The sequence below is a fragment of the Lissotriton vulgaris genome, chromosome 6 (assembly GCF_964263255.1).
Source record: "Lissotriton vulgaris chromosome 6, aLisVul1.2, whole genome shotgun sequence".
In the NCBI taxonomy this organism is placed as follows: domain Eukaryota; kingdom Metazoa; phylum Chordata; class Amphibia; order Caudata; family Salamandridae; genus Lissotriton; species Lissotriton vulgaris.
The window spans coordinates 1,546,577,252-1,546,604,092 of record NC_141694.1 but is presented as its reverse complement, the minus strand read 5'-3'; the positions used below and the strand labels follow the sequence as shown (position 1 = coordinate 1,546,604,092).

The following is a 26,841-nucleotide window of genomic DNA, read 5'->3' as shown; positions in this document are numbered from 1 at the left end:
TATGACACCTTACTCGACATGTTTTGATAAAGCGATACCAGAGTTGGCATATAACGGGGGGGCGTGGCCAGCTGCATGGCTGAGTAAGACGTGCCTCAGCGCAGCTCCTGGCATGACTGACATAGATCCGGCGATACATTGACCCAAACAGCGGGTAATCACCCGAAATATCGGCTGTGACGGCGGCGGAGGGTGAGAGACGCCTGGAGAGCCCTTCGGCTTCAATTTCCGACCGGGCGGAGCAGAACTGTCCGCCGATTTCACCCCGGGGCTGAAGACCCTGCGCCCTAAGATGGCGGCGCCCGGAGCCATCGGGTCCGACTGCTGACGGGGGAGAGGTGACGCCACAGGAGAGACGGTGAGGACATCGGAGGACACCCTACCCCGAAGCGACGACGGTCGGCCCGGCGACCTGCCTCCCTCCTCCCCCCTTTCTCTGGTGATCTGGCGGATCCGGGAACGGGAGCGATCTGCGGCCTGAGACACCGGGGGCCTTGCTTTCTGGCCCCTTGGGTGAGCTGCTCGGCCGGCGTGCGCTGCCCTGGGCCTGGCGCTACCTAGTGGGGACCGCGGAGAGCCGTGCCGCGGCGATCGGAGGCTGCCCGCACGGAGGTCGAGTGGGGCCTGTGAAGCCGGGACCTAAATTTGTTGACTGTGGCCCGCCTGGTGAGCTGTGGGGCCCGTGCGCGAGAGCACGCTCCCCGGGAGCCCGGAGCTGCCTGATTGGAGCTGCGAGGGGGCTCGCAAAAGGCCTCCGCCCCTCCCCCCTCCCCCTCCCCCCCCTTCAGAGACTGGGGGGTGAATCCTGCGAGGTCCTGGATCGAGCTGACCTCCCGGAGGCTGAGTGGGGCCTGTGAAGCCGGGGTCTGGATTTCCTGTCTCTGGCCCGCCTGGTGTGCAGTGACACTCGTGGGCCACTGTGCGGTCCCCTGAGCCCGGGGCTGCCTGACTGGAGCTGCGGAGAGGCTTACCATCGGATTTCGCTCCCCCTCCCCCCCCCCCCCCCATCCTCGGGGGTGGACGAGAACCCCTCGGGGACCCCGCTTCGTAGGGAGGTCCCGGCCTGGACTTGGATTCGCCCGCCTGGCTGGGGCCCACGAGGGGGGACGTGGCGCAGTGCCTCTCTGGTAGAGACGGGGGATCCACAGGACTGGTACCGGCCCGGAGCCGCTGCCACCTTGACGGGCAGTGCTCCTTACCTCCCCAGCCCCCCTGTTCCATCGGGGGCCATCATGGGCAAGAGGGATCCGGCGCCACGGGCCGCGAGGCAGGAGACGATTGAAACCTACGCCACTAGCACGAGGGCACCCAGGAACACGGATGGGGGGGCCCGAGACTCGCAGCCGGATACCGCCATGCTCCTGGAGGCGATCCAGGCCTCGAGGACGGACATCCAGAACTACAGGGCGGCCCTTGAGACCAAGATCAGGGAGGTAGGATCTGAGGTTCTACTACTGCGGCAGGACTTCCGGAACTTATCCGACAGAGTGGGCACTGCGGAGACCAGGATATCCGAAACGGAAGAATCCGTTACCTCACTCAAGAAGGACATGGCAGAATTGCAGGCCTCCCATAGACAATTGTTGTGACGAGTGGACGACGCGGAGAACAGGGCGCGCAGAAACAACCTGCGCTTCGTGGGCCTGAGGGAAGGAATTGAGAAGAACGACACTGCAGCTTTCCTCCACTCTTGGCTGACGACCATGTTTCCCCAGGCTCGTTTCTCCAACTGCTTCGTGATCGAGAGAGCACACAGGGCGCTCCTCGCAAGACCACCGGAGGGAGCGAGGCCTCGCCCAATAATTGCGAGATTTCTCAACTATGCAGACAGGGATCTTGTCCTTCGTGAAGCCCGGAAACTGGGAGAACTAAAGTTTGAAAATGCCGTTATTATGATCTTCCCTGATTATAACCAGGAGGTACAGAAGCAGAGACGCTCCTACGACACTGTGAAAGCAAAGCTAAGGGAGCTAAACATCTCCTATATGCTCCTCTTCCCTGCGAAACTGAAAGTCCTGTTTAAGGGCAGATCACACTTCTTCACCCGTCCGGAGGAGGCCTGGCACTGGCTAGAGGAGAGACCGCTGCTGCAAGAGGCAGAAGAAGAAGGTCGCAGAATTCGGGAAGAGCAAGCAGCGGCCAACTTCAGGAGGAACACAAACGGATCGCAGAGGTCCCGACACCACCGGACGGGCAGGCAGTCACAAAGATCACCCTACCCGTCTCAGCAAATGGCGAATGGAGGAGCCCGAGGAGACGGCACCGCAGCCGCCGCGGGAGATACCACTCGGGGATCGCGATTCCGGTGCCTACTTCCAGACTCAGAGACTGCTACAGATCAGGAGGATGGCACCAATGTTTCAGATTTGGAAGACCAGACGGAACAATCCTTACACCCATTAGCTGTTGCCATCCGAGACTTGGAACAGGGAGGGCCAAGCAACGCGGTGGTCACGGACCCCGACACGCAGGACTCCCACTCCTGAGAGGCTGTAGGGACGGAGATGCACCGACACAGTCCATGCCATGGGGCGCGCAAGTAACTTTTCTTTGTTGTTTTTTGGGTGGACACACACCACTACCAGACTTGAACTCTGACCAACTAGACTTTTCTTAGTTGGGGTTGTTTGCAGGGTGGGCGACAGACCTTGCTGCCTGGTGGCCCATACCGTCAATGGTTGCACGGGAGGGACGGCCGGGGGGTTGTTTATGCAGTTTGGTTGTTTACGGGGAGGGGGAGGGGGGGGGGGAGATTGAGGTTATGTGCAATGCAGTCACGGGGTTCGACACATTCTTTGGTACTTCCTATATGGGAGTTGACCCGCCTGCCTGCTTCTCGACCTGGAGTAATCATGCCTCGCCACTATGCCCATGGCCGTTGAAAAACTGAGTGTACTGACATGGAACGTCAATGGCCTGGGTAACAAAATTAAACGGGGTCTGGTGAACAACTTCCTTAAGAGAATGCGCCCCGACATAATTTTTTTGCAAGAGACACACCTGAAGGGCACGGCCTGCGCGTTCATAGCACGGGGTAGATACAAGGTCTTGGGTCATGCGGGATACACAACTGACTCCAGGGGCGTAGCTATTCTTATCAAGAACACTTCCCCGTTTCAGGTCACACGGACATGGGGGGACCCTCTGGGTACATGTGTAGGAGTGCAGGGATCTTGGCGCAGACGTACTTACATCCTAGTCTCAATATATGCACCACCTAAACTACAGGCTAATGCACTGAATCTGTTAGCTGCCATACTACTAGACACTTCAGACACTGTACAGATAGTAGGTGGAGACTTTAATGACGTACTAGACAGAGACATGGATAGATCAGGGAAGACTAATCACCAGCGTACTCAGACTCCCCTGGCTCAAATGATGTCGGAGATAGGGCTGACTGATGTATGGCGACTGTTCCACCCGACTGTTAGGGCCTACTCATTCTACTCGGCAGTGCACAAAGTATTCTCCAGATTGGACTACGTCTTTATGTCTAGACCGGAGCTTACTGTAGAGGGTACGGCGGAATACTTGGCTAGAGGTCTTTCAGACCACTCACCTCTAGACACAAGAATGAGGCGAGTTGGCGCCTCGCTGCTTGGGACCTGGCGAACAAGACAATACTCAAGGGTGTTCGTGCTGATGCCCGGGTATACCTAGCTGAGAATGTTGGGTCAGTGGACTCGGCGGTAACTCTGTGGGAAGCAATGAAACCGGTGTTAAGAGACAGAATAAATACTAGATTAAGGGACGAGAGGCGGAAGACGATGGAAGAGGTAGAAACTGTGGAACGCACTATAGTGGAGTTAGAAAGGGATCACCTACGTACAAAGAGCTCGACCACCTTACGCATACTGTTAGATAACCAGCGACACTATCGAGACCTGGTATCGGATGAAGCAAAGACCCAAGCCTGGCCACATTACATCGTCTTTATGACGTGGGGGACAAATCCGGCAAACTTCTGGCCTGGCTTAGTCGTAAGGAGAGGGCAGCGAGATGGGTGGAGGCAGTCGCAGAGGAGAGGGGGAAGACTTTATGCGCAGACAACCTCATAGCAGACGCATTCGCAGTCTACTATGGCCGCTTCTACGAGGCCAGGCAACTGAGTTCATGTGGAGAATCTCTTCTTTACATGTCGCAGGTTGACCTCCCCGTGGTAGATGCTGAGGCCCTACCCGCCTTAGAGGCCGACATCTCTCTGGATGAAGTCAAAACTGCCATTGCGGGGCTGAAGTCGGGTAAGGTGCCGGGCCCGAACGGGTTTCCCCCGGAATTCTTTAAGTGCACGGCCGACATCTTAGCTCCCCACCTAAAAAAATCTCTATTTTGAGGCATACCAAGACGGCTGCCTGCCCGATGACCTCACCCTGGCGATTATAGTTCCCATCCACAAGGAGGGTAAACCGCGTGACGACTGCGCGTCCTACCGCCCCATCTCCCTCTTGAATACAGAGGTGAAAATCCTAGCCACGATCCTTGCGCGACGCCTTAGGGCGGTCCTACCCGAGCTAATACACTTAGATCAGACCGGCTTCTTACCTGATCGGGCCACGAAACTCAATCTCCGACGCACCCACAACTGGCTGCAGGAGGTTAGGGATAGGGTCCCTCCCCATTGGTTCCTCTCATTGGACGCGGAAAAGGCCTTCGACTCCGTGCACTGGCCATTCCTCGAGGCTGTCCTGGAGAAATTTGGTCTCGGCCCAAAATTCCGCTCATGGGTTCGCCTGCTGTACACCAACCCACGGGCCAGAGTGCGGGTGAACGGGAGACTCCCTCGAGAATTCTTGATCCAAAGGGGCACCTGGCAGGGGTGTCCCCTATCACCGCTACTCTTTACGATGACAATTGAGATACTGGCGGCCAAAATCAGACAAAATCAGAGGATTTCCGGTTTCCGCCTTACTACTGCGGACGGCCCGGAGGAGAAACTGTCCCTGTATGCGGACGATGTCCTCCTATATATCACAGCCCAGCAAACCTCTGTGCCTGAACTATTCCGGGACCTGGACGACTATGGCAGTCACTCCGGTTACGCAGTGAACTGGCACAAATCCGTCCTTTTTGACCCCAAGGGGGACGCGAGTGAGGGGGACCTCCCAGACAGACTGGTGATATCCACAGACGGCTTCCAATATCTAGGAGTATTCATCACGTAGGATAGGCACCGGTCACTTCTCAGAATGTTGAGAAAATACTGGTGAACTCCGCGGCGGATATGGCCCGGTGGCGCCAACTTCCTCTGACACTCTTGGGAAGGGCGGCGATATACAAAATGATCGTGCTACCCAAATATTTATATGCCCTGCAGAACGATATTATCAAATACCAGACAGTCTCCTCCGTAGACTGCATGCTGACCTCAGATCTTTCATATGGCTGGGTAAGCAGCCGAGAATTGCACTGACCACCCTGCAACGCCACCAATACAGTGGAGGTATCTCCCTGCCAAACCTTGAAGCGTACTACTGGGCGGAGCACCTGTCCTCCATTAACGATTGGCTCCACGCCCCCGGGGACCACCCAACGTATGCGTTGGAACGCACCAAACTGGCCTCACGCCCTATACTTTCCTACCTATACGGTGGCGCGGCGAGCCGTTCCTTACTCCCGGCCACGCATATTACTCTCCGGGCTTGGAAAATGGCGATGAGACGTACGGGCTGGGATAAGAAACCCACCCGGCAGACCCCACTCTGGCACTGCACGTGGCTCTCTGAACTTCACAAACTTAGGGGATTCAAGCAGTGGGATGACATTGGGATTTCCACGGTGGGAGATGTCATCGCCAGAGGGGAGCTAAAACCCTATGCCACCTTAAGGGCGGAATATGGGCTCCACCGCTCGCAATTTTTTAAGTATGTTCAACTGCGACACGCGTGGAGGGCACAGGCTCTGAATCTTGAGGGCCTGCCGGAGTACGCACCCCTAGAAGGCAGACTGCTGCAGGAACAGATACCCCACAAGGCCGTGTCGCTCACGTATAAAACCCTCACAAACAACATGCTGGGGGATCTGGTGAAGCTTAGGGCCGTCTGGGAGACGAGAGGTGGGACACCTGGAGGACATTAACTGGGACTTAATCCTTATGCATCCAAGGGAGGTGGCCATAAAATCTCGACTGCGCCTGATTCAATATAACGTGCTCCATAGGACGTACTTGACAGGGTGCGGTTATTTAAAATGGGGAAGACAACGGACGATAGGTGCCTGAGATGCCAGCAGGAGGGGGGGGGGGGATTTCCTCCACGTATTGTGGACTTGCGTGAAAATACAATCCTACTGGACACTTATTTTCATCGAACTGCAGGAGGTCCTGTCCGTGTCGCTCGACCAGGAGCCTAAGCTGGCCCTCTTGGGCATGACCAATGATGTAGACCTTCCCCGACCTTTACTGACGTTCCTGACATTAGCCCTAGTGGTGGCAAAACGTGACATTGCCAAATATTGGGGGGGCGGAGACGATACCCACTATAGGTGAATGGAGAAGGGGATTAGACCTCTACATGGCGGCGGAGCGAGTGACGTACAAATCAAGGGGATGCCCGAATAAGTTCAAAAAGGTTTGGTCAAAATGGAGACACTACCATGGGCTCGATGGTGGACTCGGGGGGGGGGGGGGGGGGGGGGGGGGGGGGGGGGGGGGGGGGGGGGGGGGGGGGGGAGACCCGTGAGAGGACCTGGGGCTGAGGGAGGGGGGGAGATCAGCGGGAAGACCTTGATGGGAATGGACATCGCGCATCAACTCCGCTATGCATGCCTAATGTTTTCTCCCGGCCATAGGCTTCAGGAAAAAAAGGGGAGGAGGGAGGAGACGGAGAAGGTGAGATCTGTAGGTGCCCCTACTGTGCTTGTGCTGTTCGACCTTGACTGAGCAGTTGTTATGCTAACGTTGCACTCACATCTGAACTTGTTGGGGAGGGAGGAGGGGGGTGGGGGTGGGGGGGGGGGGGGGGGTGGGGGGGGGAGGGGAGTTTCACTATAATAAAACAAAAAAAGTGGATGCCCAGATGGTTAATGCACCCCTCTTTATGGAATATATATTGTTGTAACGCTGGGGGCTGTAAGAAATATATCCTGAATGTATTCGACATGCCTGAAGTATGCTACCGCTGTCACCCTTTTTATGTCTGAGCATCTGCAATAAAAACTGTTTAAAAAAAAAAAAAGTTGGCATATAACCGCGAGGATTATAATGCACTTAAGAGTATATGGTATGCGTTATCATGGAACAGCTATTAGGACTTGGTTCCGCAAGCTGCAAACGGGCTCAGCTCATGCCAGAGCACCATCTCACACGATTCCAAGCACTCTGCCTTCAGGATTGTCGAGGCCTGCCATAGGAGTGACTGATAGGAATACGAGTGTCCATTTTAGTGTTAGATATAGGTATACTATATCTACAGCAAGGGGTGATTACACCACCTTGCCCCAGCTGTCGTGCAGTCAGTTGTGTCAGATTTAGATGGCCAGCCAGGGGTGGCATAAAACATGCTGCAGCCCCTGGTAGGCCCTGGGTACACCTATGCCCTGAGTTACAGGGTCTGATAAGGTGGCCCAGTACCATTTGGATATGTACCTAAGGTACATGGAATCCATTTTACAGAGAGAGCAGTAGGCCTGGGGTCCCGATTGGCAGGGTCCCAGGCCAACTATGTCAAAATCCAGCTAAAACACAGGGCAAAAAGTTGGGGGCAACCATAGTCAGGATCTACCTTCCTACACCCTGGACCAGACAGGGGCTACTCCCAAATCACTCATTTATTTATTTATTTTTTCAACTTGTAGGGCGCAACAGCTACCCAAAAAGGGTTTCCCGGCGCCTAGACTCATCAAGACCACATATTGACAACATAGAGACAATTGTTGTCACACACCGCCGAGCCACGGTCCATTAATCAATGCCTTTCTTACAGTTAAGGACGCCTTTGAGCAGGAGGACTTAATCTAGACGAATTACAATCCCCCACCCTCTCCCCGCCCCTGGCCATTCAACTGTACTTGCAATTCCGGTATGGAACCTTGCCTCTCCAGAGATTTACTGCTAAGTGGGAGCACACGTCACAGGTTAATGAGTTAGAGTGCCCTTCATGTGGGGTAACAAAAAGAAACCATTGATTGCATTATCTTTTTCTGGCCAACCTATCTGAATTACAAGAGGTGTTGTATATTCCCGCTCTGTCGAAATTTGGGAATTAGGGAACAAAGTAGCACTCAGGATTCTGAGACACAATAGAAGCAGATTGATAGTTTTTGAACTCTCTCATTATCTTGTGTGTGTGTGTGGAAAGTTAGGCACAAGATCAGCAATTTCCAGATAAACCTGAAAAGCCTTAACACACTTTTAAATTATATACCTTAACACCATCGCTGCTGATGGTATTCCCCTCCTGTGCTGGTCTTGTTGGAAATCCCATTATTCATAACGAGCTCAGCTTGTCATAAGCACAGCTCAACCGTGCCTCATGACGAGCTGAGCTCGTCATGAGCATCGAAGGGGTTAAAATGGTTTTATTGTTGCCTTATCTTCTGTACTTTTATGGCTTATAAACGAAATAAAGTTATTGATTGAAACTTTAACATCCTTTAGCAAAAGTAAAAACAAAGAATGTATGCAAGTTGACTGAAGTTGAGCGTGATTATTTATTAGAGACTATAACAGGAAGAGATCAGGAGAAAAGTTGTTGAGCGGTACAGTGGAAATGACATTTGATTTTAAACTCTCAAAATACATTTTAGCCTTAGAATTTGGAATAACTCGAAAGGAGTGTGTGTATTATACAAATAAAGCATAACAAGTACAATAGACCAACCGTAGTGGGGAATAGTGTGTGTACTTAAAATTATATTATAGATGATTTTATATTCTAGGTGGTGTTAATATTATGTTTAGTAGTACTTATCATACACGTAACATAAATACTTATTTTACACTTCTGCAAGGTTGGACAGGTTTTGTAATCTAGCCTTAGTGTTCCAGAGGAGGATCCGGTTATTATTTTGAATGATGTGCATCATGGAAGAGTGAAGCGAGAAACTTTAGGTCACAAGTATTAGATGTGTTTGGTGTTTTAATTCCTCCTATAGGCATTGCTTTAAACAATGCAAAGATTAGAGAATTATCAACTTTAGTAGAGCAATTAGCTGAAAATACATCAGGAACTTTACCTAGGATTAATGCTGGGATGTTTGCAATTAGATCAATTGTTATTCATAATAGATTAGCTTTAGATATGCTTTTTGGCTAAATAGGTAGTTGTCTATCATGTTGTAAGAACACAGTGCTGTACTTACATTCCAGCGAATAGTTAGGGTATTAACAAGATTATTAACCATTTAAATATGATGGGGATTGTAACTCAGCTATTAGGAGCCTGGAGTTTGGGAAAAGACTGGTTCGTGGATGAATTGGGTGTGCAAGGATTTAGAAGCAAAGATTGTTGCTTCACTAACAATAATATTAATAGTTGTAATAGGTCTTTATCTAACATTTAAGTTTTGTGAATTATTATTATTTTGTGTTGGAGATTCTAGTTGTAATTGCAGGAAAAAGGAGACGAGGATGAGATGGCTGATGGAGGAAACTGCTGTTAACGAGTGTGGCGGAGATAAATGACCGTTTGAAAGCACAGCAGAAGAAAGAAGATGTGTCTACATAATTGATAACTAAGTTGAAAATGTCCGATGTTGTCAGTGCTTAATTTGTAAAAGAATGAGTGAAAGCTTGTTTAATTTTTAAAGGCACATTGCATTTATTAAGATTTGGTTTATACTAATTCTATTGATTACCCTTTTGCTTTCTGTAATGATTATTTTGCTCATTATAAATTAACATAACTGAGATTAGTGTCTCAAGCCTAAATACTTGAGACCAGGATTTCCCGTGACATGAACTCCATAACAGTAAACGTGTTTGGGCATTGATATTATATACGCCCATGCCTAGTGGAGGTCTAATACAAAACCTAATGTTAATTTCCCCTAGAACTATAATAATTGTAACTTACTTCTTCTTTGAGGTAGTTGTAATGCTCCGCATTCGGCAATGCAGCAGCCCAGTTTTTCTGTTTCCTCTTCATGTTCCGATCAAACACATTGAGAACACCGTCTGCCCGGGAAGTGATATCTCGTACTGGAGGATGCCTCCTGGATGAATTGTTTATTCTTTGAACCCACGGCGCCACCATGGAGTGGGATAATTGAGTATGCATAATGCAAGAAGAGACTGGCTTGATGTAGTTAGCAGCAAACCGCCAGGTGTTAAGCGGTGCAGTGTGTCCCTGTGGCCTGGGTGTGAGAGGTGGAATCCCCCAGGAGTAAGGGGGTACTCTGTAGCCCATGTGACAGTTGGCGATGACGCATGGTGAAACACGTGCAAATTGTGCATAGGTCCTACATAGAGCGCGGAAGTGATTTCCTGCACTCATTTCCAAAGCATACCATGGCATGGGTTCCTGCTTTACCTTATGCTTGCCCAAACTCTACGTGCTCAGTCCAGACGGGGTGCCTACAGAGTGATGCCATGTCCAATTTAGCTTTGCTTAGTGAAACACTGCTCACGTTTTCACTTAATAGATGGAGTGCCAATAGCCTCTGCGAGGGATAAAGCGCCCAGGTTGTTTGAAGGTTAATTTCCACGAGCAGACCGGTTTACGAGTTCCCAATTCGATGTCCTCTAATGCTCCTTTAACGGACGTGGTGGCAGCGAGTAGGTTCACGTAATGCTCACAGCCAATGAAGTGGGCGCAAACATTGCGAAAAGGGGGCAAGGGTATATGGATTGGCTGCTTCAGTTGTTGTCAGATGTTCAATTGGCTGTGGGCTTGGACGTCAGCACGTGGCCCTAGCACTGTGTTTAGCTGCTGCACTCCACGCCTTCCTTCCGCTAGTAGGCGGCCATCAACAAAACATGTGCTGGGATATTAACGCTACATACTGGCTGACAGCTTAGCAAGGATACCTGTGGTTAGATCGGAGTGAAGCCTTTCTGTCAGATAGAGACAGCGTGCGAGCCTCGGACTGGTCAGAAGACAGAGACACACGTGTAGGAATTTTATTCTGGTATGTAACGATAGAAAGGTAGGCTCAAACGAACTGTACTTTGATTCATTCAAGCAGCACCAGCTGCCCGAGAACCATCCGATCTTTTACTGTCATCGCGAGTAAGTCATTTTCTGCTGCACTTCGCCCTTTCTCTCTTAGCTTCACATTTTGCTTCTCGGCTCGATCCGAGGCTGTATTTCCCATCAGTGTCATTTTCCACGATCGCGTCTGTTGTGTGTTTCGCCACTCCCCGTCCCTTGCAGCGTTTGGCATCCAGAGCAATGTAAATGAAGTTAAGTTCCGTGGCGCCCACAGACAGAAGCAGCCGATCTACGAGTTGGGCTTATCGGCCAAGCTGCGTACTTTCCCATTCATTTTCAGTGTTTACGTTTGTGAAAACTATTATCGGAACTGCATTTTCTCGTTTGTTTAAAAAATCTATTTAATTTGGGGGAAAATATGCTGGATGCAAGTTTATAAAAGAAAATACATACATTGGGGGAAAGCTGTCAGGTTGTTTTCGTACTTTAATGGAATGTTTACGGTTCCCACCTAGCTAATAATTTGGAGTTTCATGTCCTGGCCGGTTAAAAAAGTCAGCAGAAACTTAGGAAACCTAAGCAAGTTCAAGGAAGAATTCACTTCAGAATGTTTCTGTTGGGTTATGTGTAGTGAAGGGATGTTGTACACCAAAATCAAGTAAGTAGTGGTTTAGTTGAAAGCGACTCAGGCATAGGGTGACCAAATGGCATGGGTGCAAATTCAGGACAACGGGTCAAAATTCAGGACAAAGATTTGAGACAAAACATACATTTTACAGACATATCAGAGGATCACCTTGAATTCTCCTCCAACACGAACTCGTGGCAGTTGGTTGACATGCTTAACAGCTTCAATCTACACCAACTAATAGATACTCCCATTCACACGGCAAGCCGTAGGCTGGATGGAGTTTTCACCAACAATGCAGACCTAGTCATTGACAAGTTTCTGCCACTCCCATAGTTGGATCACAAGGCCACTTCTCAGTTACAACCGCAGATAACAAAATAGATAGCACCAGTGTAACTAGAACAATCAAATACAGGGCCTCGAAGCATACCAAAGTGGTAGCAATATGTGAGGCTCTATCTCAGTCAGCTCCTTTGCTTGAGAGTAACTTAGATTGCGCTCTTATTAGCTTCACATGCTGGCTTGATGCGGCTTGTTTTACAGTGGTGCCTGAAAAAAAGCTAAAGAGCCATAGGAAAAATCATTCGGCTCATTGGTTCTCTCCAGCATTAAAAGCAGGACAGCTTAAATGCAGGCTGCAAGAGCGTATGGAGGAAAGATTATTGGTCGGAAGAAAAAACAAATACAAGAAATATCTCCTGGAGTATAAACAGCTAATTAAAGCAGAAAGGATTAAATACTTCTCAGAAAAAATCAAGCTCGCTGCAAACTCCACTAGGGGACTTTTCAAAGTGGTCAAAAATCTGTCCAGTTGGAATAACAGTAATGTCTTTGTATCGGATGTACCTTTCTGCAACAAGCTGGCGGAGTTCTTTCAATGTAAGGTCAACACTATCTTTGAAGCATTCTCTCTAAATTCATGTAGATGCAACCTTTCCTTTCATCAGACTAAGCTCACCCGCTATTTGTGGAGTTCTTTCCTCTCTCATGGAAGAGAATTATCAGTCTTATGAGCTCCAATAAATCTGGTGCCCCTTCGGACCCTTGTCCCCCCGCCCTGATTTTTAGGTCGAGCGACCTATCTCAATGCGCATGCGCATTGAGCGGGAGCGAAGATATTTAGAGGCTTATCGAGCGTTTACCTAACTGGCGATTCCACTGGCGATCCGATGCAGTGCATGTGCTTTTTAGGTCATTGTGCAAGCGCAAGCCATAAAAAGCGCGTGCACAATGCCACCAGCCGCCTGCCTGCCTGCCTCGCATTACCACATCAAAGGCAGCCCTCCCAGCGCATTTCTCAACCCCTAATTATTCACGGCCGGTCGGCCGTACTTTCAGTTTCACAGCCGCGTCTTAAGCATGCCAAGTTACAAGCTTCATTTCTTTGTCTGCAATTTCACATTTATTTTCATTTATAGAGTTTTTTTTCTTCTTCAATGTGGCTATTTATGGGCATTTTTATTTTATCAGCAAGTTTATATTGTTTAATTTTCAAGGACCCCATGAGTAGGTGCTGCGGACCCCACTTTAAAAATCGATTTTACATTAAGCGAATGATGCTCGAAATTCCCAAATGTAAAATAACCCAAAGTAAACCATTTCTTTTCTCTCCTACTCTGTGGATCTAATGTCCCCATCTCCGGGTGACACATTGCTTTGAAATGTTATAATCTCAAATATCTGTTTTTCTCTGTGAAATCCATCCCTACATTAAACTCCTTAAGCCTCGCGTTCCTTTTCTTCTTGCCGTCAGATTTATCCCTCTGACCACTTGTAATTTTAAAAATCAGCCGATCGATTCCAAACAGTGTTGGAGAGAAGGGTTATGTGGCGGATATTTCTGGCTCAGTAAAACATGCTGAATTTCTTCTGGTGTCGTTTTCGGACGCTGGGACATCATTCAGCAGTGCCGGCATTTGTCTGTATTAACCTGCGTGGAAGGGAGGGGGCTTTATTTTAACATCCAGCTGGGCAGAAACAAAGGCCTGATTTAAAAGACCATCAGCCCGTCTTTTGTTCAAGCCATCTGAGCCTAACACCTAGATGCCAGTGCAATGGAAGAAAGCAGAGGCAGACAGCTAATTACTTCACACATACTTAAGCAAAACCTTTGGAGCCAGTTGTTTTAACTTTGTTTAACTCCCTATGAAAGAGATGTGCTTACACATTTTTAATCTTGCCTCCCAAAGCAACACGACTTAAGATACCACGCCCCCTCATGTGAGACCTTCACACCCTCATCGCCGCTCTTCCCGCTCCGCCCCCTCCCCTGCCCGCCGTGTCGCATTTCTCCTCCCCCCAGCAATGCCCTCCGTCTTGTTCTCCTCCGTCGCTTGTTCCTTACCCCAGTTTCCCTTCCTCCTCGCCTCTCCTATTTCTTTATCTAAGCCCCTCGTATTCACTATAATACAGTCCACGTTGATTGAGCACAGGGTCAAAGAAAGGATTATTGTCATTATAATGGAAATGAAAACAAGGCATACGCAACCCACCATCTACAACCCTTACATTAACATCGGTCAGTGATTGGTGCAAAATAAGTACCCCTCTGTATATAATAAAAATGTCATGCCACATCCACCGCATCCACCACCACATCCACCATCACCACCACATCCACCATCACCTCCACATCCACCATGACATCCGCCGCCACATCCACCACCGCATCCACCGCATCCACCACCACCGCATCCACCACCACATCCACCACCACATCCACCATCTCCACCACCACATCCACCATCCGCTCCACATCCACCGCCACATCCACCACACCCACCACCACCACATCCACCACCACATCCACCTCCACCCCCACATCCACCCCCACATCCACCACCATCACCACCACATCCACCACCACATCCACCACCATATCCACCACCATATCCCCCAGATCCACCACCACCACATCTATGTGTGTGTGTGGCTGTGTGTGTGTGTAGGTGCAAATGCAATGTTCTTGGATTTTCGTCACAATAATATACACTGAACATAATCTTCACAAAAGTTATTTACAAACGTTTAAGCTATTTCCATTATAAATTACAATAAATTTTATTTAAGTATTAATTATTTACAAAATTAAAAGCCATTGTCATTTGCAATATCAATACATCCAAGTCAGGTGAATACAACACACATTGCATTACAAATGCTATAGGTGTCACATTTGCGAAAGTTAAAACTATTGACATTGTAACTGACAAAGCTATTACTTTTGCTATTTTCAAAACCAACACATAAATAAAAAAAGTGTCATTTACAATACCAATTGCTCAAACTTTCCTAATGCGAGACCTATTGCATTTCCAATGCTTGTTAACAATGTGGCCAGCACGGTTTTGGACCACTTAGAGTGCTATTGAAGGAGGTGCTTAGCTCCGGGCACTACCCAAGTTGCTGGAAAAAGCCTCTATTCTTCCCTTGGCGAAAAAAACCCTCCCTAGACCCAAAGCTTGTGGAAAGCTACAGACCTATATCTCTACTTCCCTTCCCTGCTAAACTGCTAGAAAAGGCCATGAACGAAGAAATTCTAGCGTTTCTGGATAGGCATCAGCTGCTAGATTCGGCCCAATATGGGTTTAGAACTAACCATTGCACAGAATTCGCTCTGGTAGCTGCAGCAGAGGAAGAAAATATAAGGGTGGGCAAAGGCAGCAGAGCAGTTCTAATCCTCCTGGATCTCTCCGCCGCCTTTGATACGGTCCACCATGCTTTACTTATTAAGCGTCTGTCTGCTTTAGGTTTTAGGAAATCTGCACTAGCGCTGCTGAGGTCCTTTCTGGCAGATAGTACTCAGTGGGTGGAGATGGGAGACGCAAAATCAAATCCTTTTTCGCTCCCCTGTGGGGTGCTGCAGGGCTCGGCACTTAGTCCCACTCTTTTTAATGTGTATGTGGCCCCCTCCCCCAGTGCAGTTGATCCACAGTTTTGGTCTGACTGTACTGTCCTACGCAGATGATACACAGATAGTGGTATCCATTTCATCTCCAGTTGAGAAAGACGCTTGTAAAGTTTAGCAGCTGTATGACGGCAGTTGCGAGTTGGATGCAAACCAACTGCCTCAAAACTCGGACAAAACGGAGGTATTACTCTTTGGGAAAGAGACCTCCTTCTGGAATGCATCCTGATGGCTAGCAGAGTTGGGCAACCTTCCGAAGCCTGTGCAGAAGGCAAAAAACCTGGGAGTCATGTTTGACATGAAATTGTGCTCAAAACAGTGCAGTAATGTCAGGAGGATTATCATGCTTTGTGTTCTCCAAAAAGTCCTCCCGTACATTCCATTTGACTTGCAGAAGACAGTGATGATGGCCCTCATCACATCTAAAATGGACTATTGCAACTCCCTTTATCTTGGGGCTTCCAAATATCTGCTAGAAAAAATTGCAGTCTATTCAGAACACTGTAGCACAGATACTCCTGAAAATTCCATTTCATTTATTCATTCATTCATTCAATGTATATGTAAGTAAATAGGCAATCAAAATAAGTTTAGATAAGGTTGAGACAATCGTGCACTTCACAGTTTTTCAGTATGTGTGTAGCTTTGCAAAGCGACATCAGGCCCTTTCTGCAATCAAGATTTGTGCTAATGTAACAATAAACATTAAATAGTATTTTTTTATTTGTATGTTAAAATCTGACTTAAATGTGCAGTGAAAACGCTGTTAGTTATTTTATTTTCTCCAGCATGGCGCCAAGACAAAAGCATAATGCCTTGCCCAAGTCTGATGCAGGAGAAGGCACACCACATGCTGTCACTACAATAGAGCCCATTGTCATTCTATAAGTGCTAATCAGCTGCTGTCTCAGAATAACAATGAGCTACTCCACAGTCTGCTGCGAGGTCTGGGAGGGGCCGCTGCAGGCAGCCTCTTCAGTTTAAAAGATAAGTGCGAGAGGCCCAGAGTGTGAACTTTTACACTCATGGGGCCTCTCGCAGGGAAACAGCATACCTTCCTGAAATTTCCGAATTTGATTTTAGTATGATGTCTGAACGGCGTCCGTTATTTGGGGACCCCAAATTACGGACGCCTTGCAGACATCATACTAAAATAACAGACGGTCCGTGAAATTTACAGCAGTTGGTCACCCTACTCAGGCACCTGAATCCCCCCCCCCCCCCCCCCCCCCCCCCCCCCCCACTTCAAACTGGCCATAAACATTTCACACCAACACATCTCAATCCCTAGAATGTATGCCGGATACCATAACATACACTACAACATCCCTCCGCTCCTGATGTTTAATCAAACTTTAGACAAAATATTCACGTAACGAACGCATGTAACCAAAGGTATGTGGCCAAACAAGGTTAAGACTTAATGATCAACTTCCTCAAAGATAATTAGGTGACAGAAAAACTACATCTGCATATACATTTAAAATCAAATACTGTGCAACACTTACCTGGATAGAATGCAATCCCTAATATCCATAACTTCCCAGCCATTACAAATCGGCTTGCTGTTCACCATCCATTACAAGTTAAATTGCTATTCACAAATATAATCATTAAAGCTTTTGGAGATTGTATTACTCTTTTAGAGCACACTGGTACTTTCTTCATAACTTCCCCCTGGGGCACACTTCTTACTGACTTTGTATCAACCAATGTTAGCAGTTTACCTGAGTGCTCTCACAGGTTGGACGCCATCAATCTTATTAACAAACATTTCCTGTCACTCAGGCATACAGGATTCTTTGTAACTTCTGCCACATCACATTGATCGTAGAACACTTTCCATGGAGTTTCTTTATTTTTACTTATTGTCCTACTTTTACCACAGCACCTCGTTGTACCAAACTTGTAGTAAAAATAGATAACCTATTATGAGCCCAATGTATCTAGTCTCACTGATTATTAACCACTCTTGGTTCTGTCAAACACCCTGGACTACTTTTGGATCTTGAACGTCTGCCTTTCATTATCTCAAAGGGACTATAACTGGAGACTTCAGTGTATTTAGTTGTGTACGTCCATGCTCTTTTCAACACCTGTTATTTCCGGTGGTAACCACTCTTGCCAGCCAGTTGAATGACACACTTTAAAGACAGGTTAAGTCTTGTTACCATTTAATTTGTGTGCAGTGCAAACATCTCTCATATACTTCTTTGCTTTACTGGCTGTAAGCTGGCCACCATTGTCACTCGGCAAGTTTGACATTGAAAAACTTCGACAAAAGGCTGAAACAGAGTTGGTGTCAACTCTTTCTGCTACTAGTACACTTGGCCTCTTGGAGAAAATACCCATGAAAACTTTTAAAAATGTATATTGTTCCCAAACAGGTAAAAAAATATCAATATTAACACAAATAAAAAGCATGAGTTGTAGCCACCGCACATCATCCACTCCAAAATATACAAACAGCAAGGTACGCTGTTGGGACCAAGCAGATACACCTACTTTGGTCAATGCTCTTATCCCGTAGGCTAACAATCCAACCTTAATGTATGAAGAGGCCTCACCCATACTTTGTGGCATGCTTCATCATTGGCCACCTCACCCCACCATGGTCAGACAGTGCTACCAGGATGAACTCTAACTTACGAATTAGGTAGTTATTAATAAAGCTTTCAACTGGATACATCAAAGATACGGATGTGTTATTCTGCTGCAGGTCTTATTAATAAAGCGCCGGGACACTCTTTTTGAGTAGCCGTGCGCTATACAAAAATAAATATACCATAACATAACATAACATAACATTTCTAGGAATTCCATGGGGTTAAACTAAGAAATTACCTTTATTCATTAGTACCCGAGATAAGTTAAAAAAACAAGCATTTACAATGCAACGGTCTCGCCTTTGCAAAAGTTAGAGCTATTGGCATTGTAAATGACAAACTTTTTATTCATGTGTTGGTTTTGAAAACAGATAAATAAATGGCATTGTTATTTACAATGCCAATAGCTTAATCTCTCGTAAATGCGAGACCTATTGCATTTGCGCACACACACACACACAGCCACACACGGACACACACACACACACACACACAGAGACACACACACAGAGCCACACACACACCCAGAGACACACACACACAGCCACACAGCTCTCTGCAGGCACAGCAATGTCACACTAAGCATATTTAAAAATTGGCATCTATTTGTGGTTGTTTTACACCTCTATACATTCAAGACGCTGCATAGCAGAGGTCCCCTGAATCCAAACCAAGAGAAATCGCAATGAACGGAGATCCCGAGGTGATCTCTCCAACTTCGCAGTGCAAGGGAGCACGGCAGAAGTGAACTTCACACAGTCAGGGCAGAGGTGCACTTCAGACAGGTAAGGCAGGGGTACATTTCACAGACAAATGTTTCAAAAAACATTTCACATAGACTTTGGGGGCAGGGAAGGAGATTTCAGCTGCATCCAAGATCCTGATGGCTCCAGTGGAACATACTACATTTCTCACATTGTAATTTGCCAACACTGAACAGCATGTTACCTGCTTTCCTTTCAGGGCAGCAACCTTAAGGCGATGATGAGGCTTTCGAGCAAAGTTGGGCCCAAAACAAAGGCCTCATTTAAAGGGCCTATTTCGAAAAAACAAGGAAGACCCTATGTATTGATGGGGGCTGGAGTAATTATTATTATTAAACAGTGGTCCCAAAGTAGAAAACGTAACTCTAAATGCAAAACAATACATCACGAATCGCAATAATTCTATGCTGCTCTGTCTCTCCTAAAAGGCAGCATGCACGCTTCCATGGATCGATATTGTATATTGCATGAGCTGTGTCACTGCAAATGCAATTGTGACACAAACAGTGTATCTTCTGGTCACATGTATTACTCCTTTGCCTGAGCACCTCTCACTCCATTCATGTCACTTTGTTCACAGCACACTGCAGTACATTGTTTTGGAATTAAATGTATGGGTGGATTATTAAATATTGAAAACATTGTTTTGATTTGTAGATATGGTTTAGTATTTTGTGTTACCGTTTCTACCTAGGGACAACGATTGTATTATTTAAAAGGCCATCACCCCGCTATTTGTTTATCATCTTTGTTGAGAGCTGTCGAACACCTGTGCCAATGCAACGGAGGAACACAAAGGCACACATCTTGTTATTGCTTCATAAGTATTTAAGAGAAACTATTATTTTGAAGCGTTTTTTACTTTGTTCAATTCCTGTATGTAAGCTTTATGCATGCATCGTGAAAACATCCGATTTAGCTGCCTGTATGAGCAATTACACAATTGCAGATTTAAATAGCACTTACTAATTTATTTTTTGCATTTATTTTATAGCGCTTCTCTTGCCAATGTAGGATGACGAGTGCTTTACCTCACACAAACATTATACAAATGTCTAAATCATTGTACAGCAAATGTTACATACAACAATATGGGTTACAAGGTGTAGGAAACGCATATTGTCCATACTGGTAGGCATGTTGTTAAGACTGCATGGCCAGGGGAAACGCAAAGTCAGGATTTAAAAAGTCATTCAGTGGTTGAGATAGTCTGTGCTAATAAGGCTTCCAAAGAATAGTTTTTGGCAACCTTGAAATAACAGCAGATTGAGAAGGGAAAAATAGGTTCTGAAACCATGCCTTGCAGTTTGCATGCCTCTCCTTGGTACCGGTTCATAGCTGACTGTTACATTAGAAGGACCACAATTTATGAACTGCAAGTAACAAAATAATCTCTATGGTAAAATCAGGTGCCCACTTATCTAGCTGCCTAAACTATAAATCCGTGACCTACATGTTATATTATGTGATTTGCAGCAGGCACCTGCACCCTATATACTACTTAACAAGTCAAAACTGTGAATAGACCAGCATTAAAGTATTCAAAGAGGCGATAGCTGGAATGCTTAAATTAATCTCAGCCTTTGTTAATTACTTGGGGTGCATATCAGTCCATCGTTATTTTGCCTGTCATGCTACCTCAGTTTGAACCGAGACACGTGTAAATCAGTCTTGACCCTGCTCCAATGTGAATAGTCCAGCTAGACTAGCATTACCAAAGTTGTCTTATTGTTCTTCTGATCACCTGAAAATTGCCCTGCACACAAAGAGCTCTGCAACATGTGCCTTAACCTTGTAAAATATTTTTTTAAGAAGCCTCTTTATGACCAAGTAAGTAAGCCAGAAGAGTTATACTGTGAAATTCGTCACTGCTCTTAATGTCTTTGTAGTAGTAAAAAAAAATGCTAACAGGCTCTGTTTTACCTAATTCCACACTCTTCATCCCATCCCCTTTTGTTTTCTCAAATATTTGAATTTCCTGAATACAATCTTCCCTTTTCCTTTCACATGAGCACTAACTTTCCACGTACTTCTTTCTCGCTGATAACCATAACAATATTGTATATTATAACTAATTGTGTTCCATTGAAGTATTTCTTTGTGTGACTGAATAAACTTATGTTATCAGTCCTTCTTTTTGAAGTGGCCTTTCTGTGTGTGCCTATGTAGAAGTGGAGCTGACCACTATGGGGCTGGAAGACCTTTGGAAGACCCCAGCTGCCTGTAGAAAGATGTCTAGACAGAGGCTGGTTGATACATTTATGCTGCAGTCTCAACATACCTGTAGGGAGAGGAACTATTGTAAACAGTTGGTCCTCATGTGCCAATTAACCCCACCTATGCTAAAGGGAGGCTACTTTTACCTAGCAGATATTCCCATCGCTCAGCATACATTTTTTTTACTTAGATTCCGTTTGAATTTGATATATTTAATGCTAGGGTTTCCGGGGAGAAAGTTCAATCACTCTGAATTGACCTTGTGCCCTTGTGATTTGCAATCTTCTCAAAATGACCTCCATTTACTATTTTTCTGTGGTTCTTATCAGAAGGAAAGAAAGTAATTCATTGTTCCGATTTTAAAATGGTATATTTTAAACAATGTCGGGTTGCATTATTTTTTTAAAAATCTTTCTCTGATCCTTTAGTTTGTTTTTCACTAGCGTCAATCTTATGGGCATGCATAAGAAAAAGGAAATAAATGAGCCTATAAGTAGGATATGGACTTTTTTTTTTTAACCTTTTATCCAGATTTAACTCGACATTTGGTAACCCGCTATTTTAATATATTATGGAAATGATCATAGGTGTACATGTATGTGGAATTTATAATGGTTTTTTATTCGGGCACTCTTGTACTAACATGAATTGGGATTGGATATCGATTGTTGTTGCTTTTGTAGTTCTGTTTTCTGTACTTTTACGATCTTAGTTGGGAAACATCGAATATAGTAAAGAAAGGCAGTGTTGTGCATGCCACCTCCCATTATACTCTTATGCCACTCAGTCCATGCAGTTTTTCCCAAATACAAGCCCGATCTAGACCGTGCTCGATCACTTTGTGGATGGGGAGATGACAACATCAGTCGCTCAAACTGGTACCTGTATCCTCATACAAGACAGAGACTCATCTTGTGACCGTGTCCATCATCTTCCAGTGGCGCAACTAAACTTGAAGGGGGGGGGGGGCTACAAAGTACATGAACCCAGTCAGGAGGCCCCCTGGAACTTGCCCTCACCCGCCCACCCTTCTCGCACAACTGGGACTAGTGTAAGGTCACAGCCATGTCAATTTCCCGTGCCACGCGAGGAAATGAGAGGAGACGGCGCGCAGCATTGTCCAATTTGAAAGTATTTGCAGTTAGTCACTGCTCGCCCGGCCCTGCGGAGTCAGATGAGCCTTCCCCGAACCATTAACCGCTGTTAAGTCCGATATCCAGTCCAAACATGCTGGAGACACTCCTCTTCAGCCAAAAGGTGAAGCGTTTTCGCCTCAGAGAAACACACCCGGGCCCGCCTCCTAAAGTCAGAAACACCCCCACTATCCTTTTAAGGCTGAACTTCAGTGATACTTGGGGCTCCACCAAAATTCATGGTGTATTGTCAAAGCACATCATCTTAGAAACGCATAAGTAATGAACTAAACGTATACTAATGTTTCCCAAAAGCAGGGGTCGGCTGAAAATAGTTAAAGAGGGCGTTCATATTTTAGGTGGGGAGCTGTCGGAGTGCCAGAGTACAAAATAAGCCCCAAGTAATAGGTAACCATCTATAACAATACACAAACAACTTGTCAACTCGCGCGGATTCACACAATGTCTACGCAAATTAACGCGATGAGCTGGAAAGTCTTCACAGAACAGGTTTCAAGCGTAGGTCTGATTGCTTCACACAACGGGGCTCTGTTTAAAACGTCACCAGGATACGGGAGGTTTAAATTGCTTTTATATGGCGCTTACTACCCCTGACGAAAAGTTGAAGGTTGTTACTTTGAAGTAGACAGGTTTGGGCTGCATAGGCAGAGCATCCCAGAGTTCCACTCCCCACGTCCCAGACCCTTTCTCCTCAACTATCGCACGGTGATACATTTAACTTTTTATCAAGAAAGTACCCAATTTTAATACCAGAAACTTCCAATAGACCAGAAGATTATATACTTGGGCCAATAGCCTATCCCCCACCACACCAAATGGACATTAAAGACATTTTCTTTGTCCCGAAAAAAAAGGGGCATCTCTAGTCCCTCTAAATATAATGCTAGTACTTGTTATTACAGTACCTAATTTCCTCCTTCCTGGTTGAATCGTAGCACAAATCGCGGGTAGGTGCTTTTTCACTTCACCGACTCTAAAACGTCAGTCGTTACAGCAAGGCATTGCACCATCTGAAGCGCAGTAACAGTAGCTGTTCTGTGCGCCCAGTGACAGACTGCCATTTTTACTCTCACCCCTTCGAGCAAATAATACTCATCAGCCAAACAGACCCATCCGACCTATTCATAGTTAGAATAAGAGTCAATACCCTTTCCTCTATGCAATCTACCACCCTATTTACACTAACAATCACACCTTCTTAAGGAGAAAATAACCATACGTGTAGATTTTGTAGTCTCCATCAATACCCCCACTTGCCTTTGAAAAGGTAGTCATACTAGTCGTCTCGGGTTCCCATGACTGCAGCTTCTGTTCTAAGCCTTGTATCCGGAGAAGTGAAACGGTAACAGCCCCGCCCTGCACCCGCTACTGCACTTTCGGATCCGCCCACAACCCGGAAATACACCGAAGTGCTACATCCCGTGTTAATCCCAGTCTATCCCGGAACAAGTCAAAACGAAAATCAAAAGATTGGCCTTTTTGCAACGGGTCGCAGGGGCAAATGTTTAGCGTCCTCAGACTGTTCGTACGGAGCTGTGGCGCCCTTCAGCTACGCAGGCTTTACTTCCTGCACAGATCTCGTTTGGATTTTATTATTGAGGCACAACCCGCGCGATTGACTTTTTATTTCATTTCATTTCATGCTGTCTGTCCCAGCGTTTGTTTTATTTTCCATAAAGCTCAGCTTTAAATACCCATCCGTAGACACCAAGTTCCCAGTTATACCATGCATAATATTTAATCTTTTTTGGTGTTCTTTTGTTTGAGTAACATGTAAATATCACGTGTAACACTTTATCACGAGTAGGTCAAGGCATCCGTGTTCTTGTTGACTACGTTTCGAAAGCTCCTAGCTTTTGTGCATCGTAGCAGTCTGATAAGGCCTAAAAAAACAAGTCAGGTCCCGGGCCGGCAGCCAATCACAGCGCGGCCCGGGGAATGACGTCACGGGGGTGTCCCGGGCCGGCAGATTCGGGGGCGTGTTTTTCGCGCTCTCCCCTTCCCATTGGCTGGAAGGTAAAATTCCAGCCAATGGGAAGAGGAGGGGCGGGACTTAAAAAAGACACGGAAACGCCCCCGAATCGCGTTCCGTCGGGGAAATAGTGATTGACAGCCAATCTCTTCCAATGGCTAGCCTCCATTTATGGAGCTAGCCAATGGAAGACAGAGGCGGGTTAAAGCACCACTGTTGAACTCATAAAATTTCGGCTCCGCTCACTGCTCCGCAGTGCGACGGTAGCCTCAACCTAAAAATGGGTGGGATGAACATGGGTAATATGTTTTGTTCATCTTTTAATAAACCAACATGTTTCTTCCCTTGCTAGTGCCTGACATCAGGTCAAGGGCATTTGTCAGGGCTTGGCACAGGATCCCTAATAGAACACTATTATCATCATTCAGAGTGGTAAGTAAAATCTCCTCCCTCCATGGAATTAAGCTGAGATTCTAGTGAATAAAATGAAAGTTAATAAACCAGTGACAATTACAATTACATACAAGAGCGTAATTTCTCCTCTTATGTGATGGAAAGCATTCACAACAAATAGTGATCACGTGGTGTCACAGCATACAAACATATCACACAGCAAACGTGAATGGTGGTAAGTGGAACAGATGCACTCATACACAATTTTTCCTTACCCTGACATAGGTCTATTCAGAATTCATGGTCTGACCGTAGCTGCAGATACCAGGAATTCCCTTGGATTAATTGTGATGTCTTGACCACACATGCTTAAAAATGTTAAAGGAAATGGATTAGTCCTCACTCCAAACATCACCATTAACAATTGACTACTGCTTAGTCTATACTTCTTTACGTTACCCTGAAAAGTTTTTTTCTTGACCGATAAATAAAGAACGTGCTTGCTGTAAAGTAACTTCACTTTGCAAATATAATAAAATCTTCAGTATCCAATCTGACCTGTCACATCCTCTTTGCTGTCATATTGGGATTCTGCCTTTTATTGTTTATATGAATAACTAGTATTGCAGGCAGGTCATCTTTTGTATCGCACTGCAGTGTTTTGTCATCATTGTTTATAACACCCACACTTAACATGGCCATCACATCTGTTCATGTTCAGTGACATTGCATGTACTCTCAGCATACGCTGCTTGATGTGAATAATGATCTACTGACTGATTCTGCAGTGACACACACCACCATGGAGGATTCTGCACATGGGTAATTTCAAAGGAGCCACCATCTGTAACTGCCTAACTTAAAATGATTCGCACCGGAGACGTTTAAGATAACCTTGGGATAAATAAATCAATAACTGTTTGATTGCTGCACTCCCTGTTGATCATGCTCCTGGAAAATAACTTCCAGCACCTGATGGGCACACTGCAATAGCTGATAGGAGCAAATACCCTTCCCTTTCTCAATACATATTAATTTTCCTTACAGTAAACATTTTTAACCAAACTTGCATGCATAGAACTACTTACTATTTCCAAAATCTCTGTAAAACAAGTCCTCCTCAATTCTGTGGTAAAGCAAGATGTGCACCAGGATAGGTTTAAGTTGGTGGTTCATCGAAAGCAACATGGATGCCAAAATGCCTCCTTTCAACTGCCTATAAACATTCCATTCAAACTCATTCCCATGTCCCAGAACGTAAAACATCAATGAAACGCTCAAAACCTAAAGGTATAATACACTACGCTGTACTATTCATAAACGACTCTAAATACAAAGAGACCATGAGAAAATAATACAGAGGCTTTTACAAATGTTTATTAAAACGCCAGATCCAGACCAGACTAGAACATCAAAACATGAATAAACAGCCAGAAGGTTTCTCTGAGAATGGTGGCAATTCTCAGTTAAGCCAGTTTTTGATTTGTTATTGTGTTTGTTTATGGGGTTCACCAGCATTCATTTTGGGAGGCCTGGGCCTATTTCTCCTCGTTACCATTTGATCCAGAAGGAGAGTGAGGAAGAAAATTGATAATGTAAGGAGAAGAAAGACCGTACAGTATTGACAATGTGATCAGCAATGAGAGTAGCTGCAGGAGTGAGACATAAGTTCAGGGACTGTATGGTTTTCTAATAAATAGACATTAGGTGCAACCAAAATTTGACAACCTTAGTATTCAGCAACCCAGACATTTGGCATTACAGTGGTGGGCTTTTACAAATAACTTTTGGGCTTGGGAATTATTATTTTACAAATGTAAGCAGTGACTTTAGGGCATCTTGTTTCAAGCAATGTGTTTGCCGGCTCCCCTGCCCCCAAAGCAAAAATGTTTTCTGAAGCATAACCTCAGAAACTGTGCATAAATAGATGGATACTACTTAAGGTAGGACAGTCTAATTTATAAATGCTTTTGCAACTTTGGAAAGGAATGTTCAAAGAAAATTCAAAAGAGTTTGTTATGACAATTTAGTTTAGTTACCTTTTGATAAAGTTTAATTTTGTAATCTGCAGAGGTAATGACTTGACATTCAATTTGAGTTGCAGACT

The 26,841-nt window shown here is 45.9% G+C and overlaps 2 protein-coding genes across 2 annotated transcripts in view; one reads left to right on the top strand and one right to left on the bottom strand.

Annotated features, from left to right (window-relative positions):
• Nucleotides 1-10,751, bottom strand: part of NDUFAF5 (NADH:ubiquinone oxidoreductase complex assembly factor 5) — a 158,486-nt gene extending 147,735 nt beyond the window's left edge. The window contains exon 1 of the mRNA XM_086927726.1: nt 10,014-10,751. Within this exon, the coding sequence (XP_086783852.1) occupies nt 10,014-10,454 (441 nt within the window). The 5' untranslated portion in view covers nt 10,455-10,751. The remainder of the gene's footprint in view (nt 1-10,013) is intronic.
• A 56-nt stretch (nt 10,752-10,807) lies between these two features.
• The window catches only part of ESF1 (ESF1 nucleolar pre-rRNA processing protein), a 325,806-nt gene continuing 309,772 nt past the window's right edge, over nt 10,808-26,841 (top strand). Inside the window, exon 1 of the mRNA XM_086927725.1 lies at nt 10,808-11,067. The gene's annotated coding sequence lies outside the window, so the exon portion shown is untranslated. The remainder of the gene's footprint in view (nt 11,068-26,841) is intronic.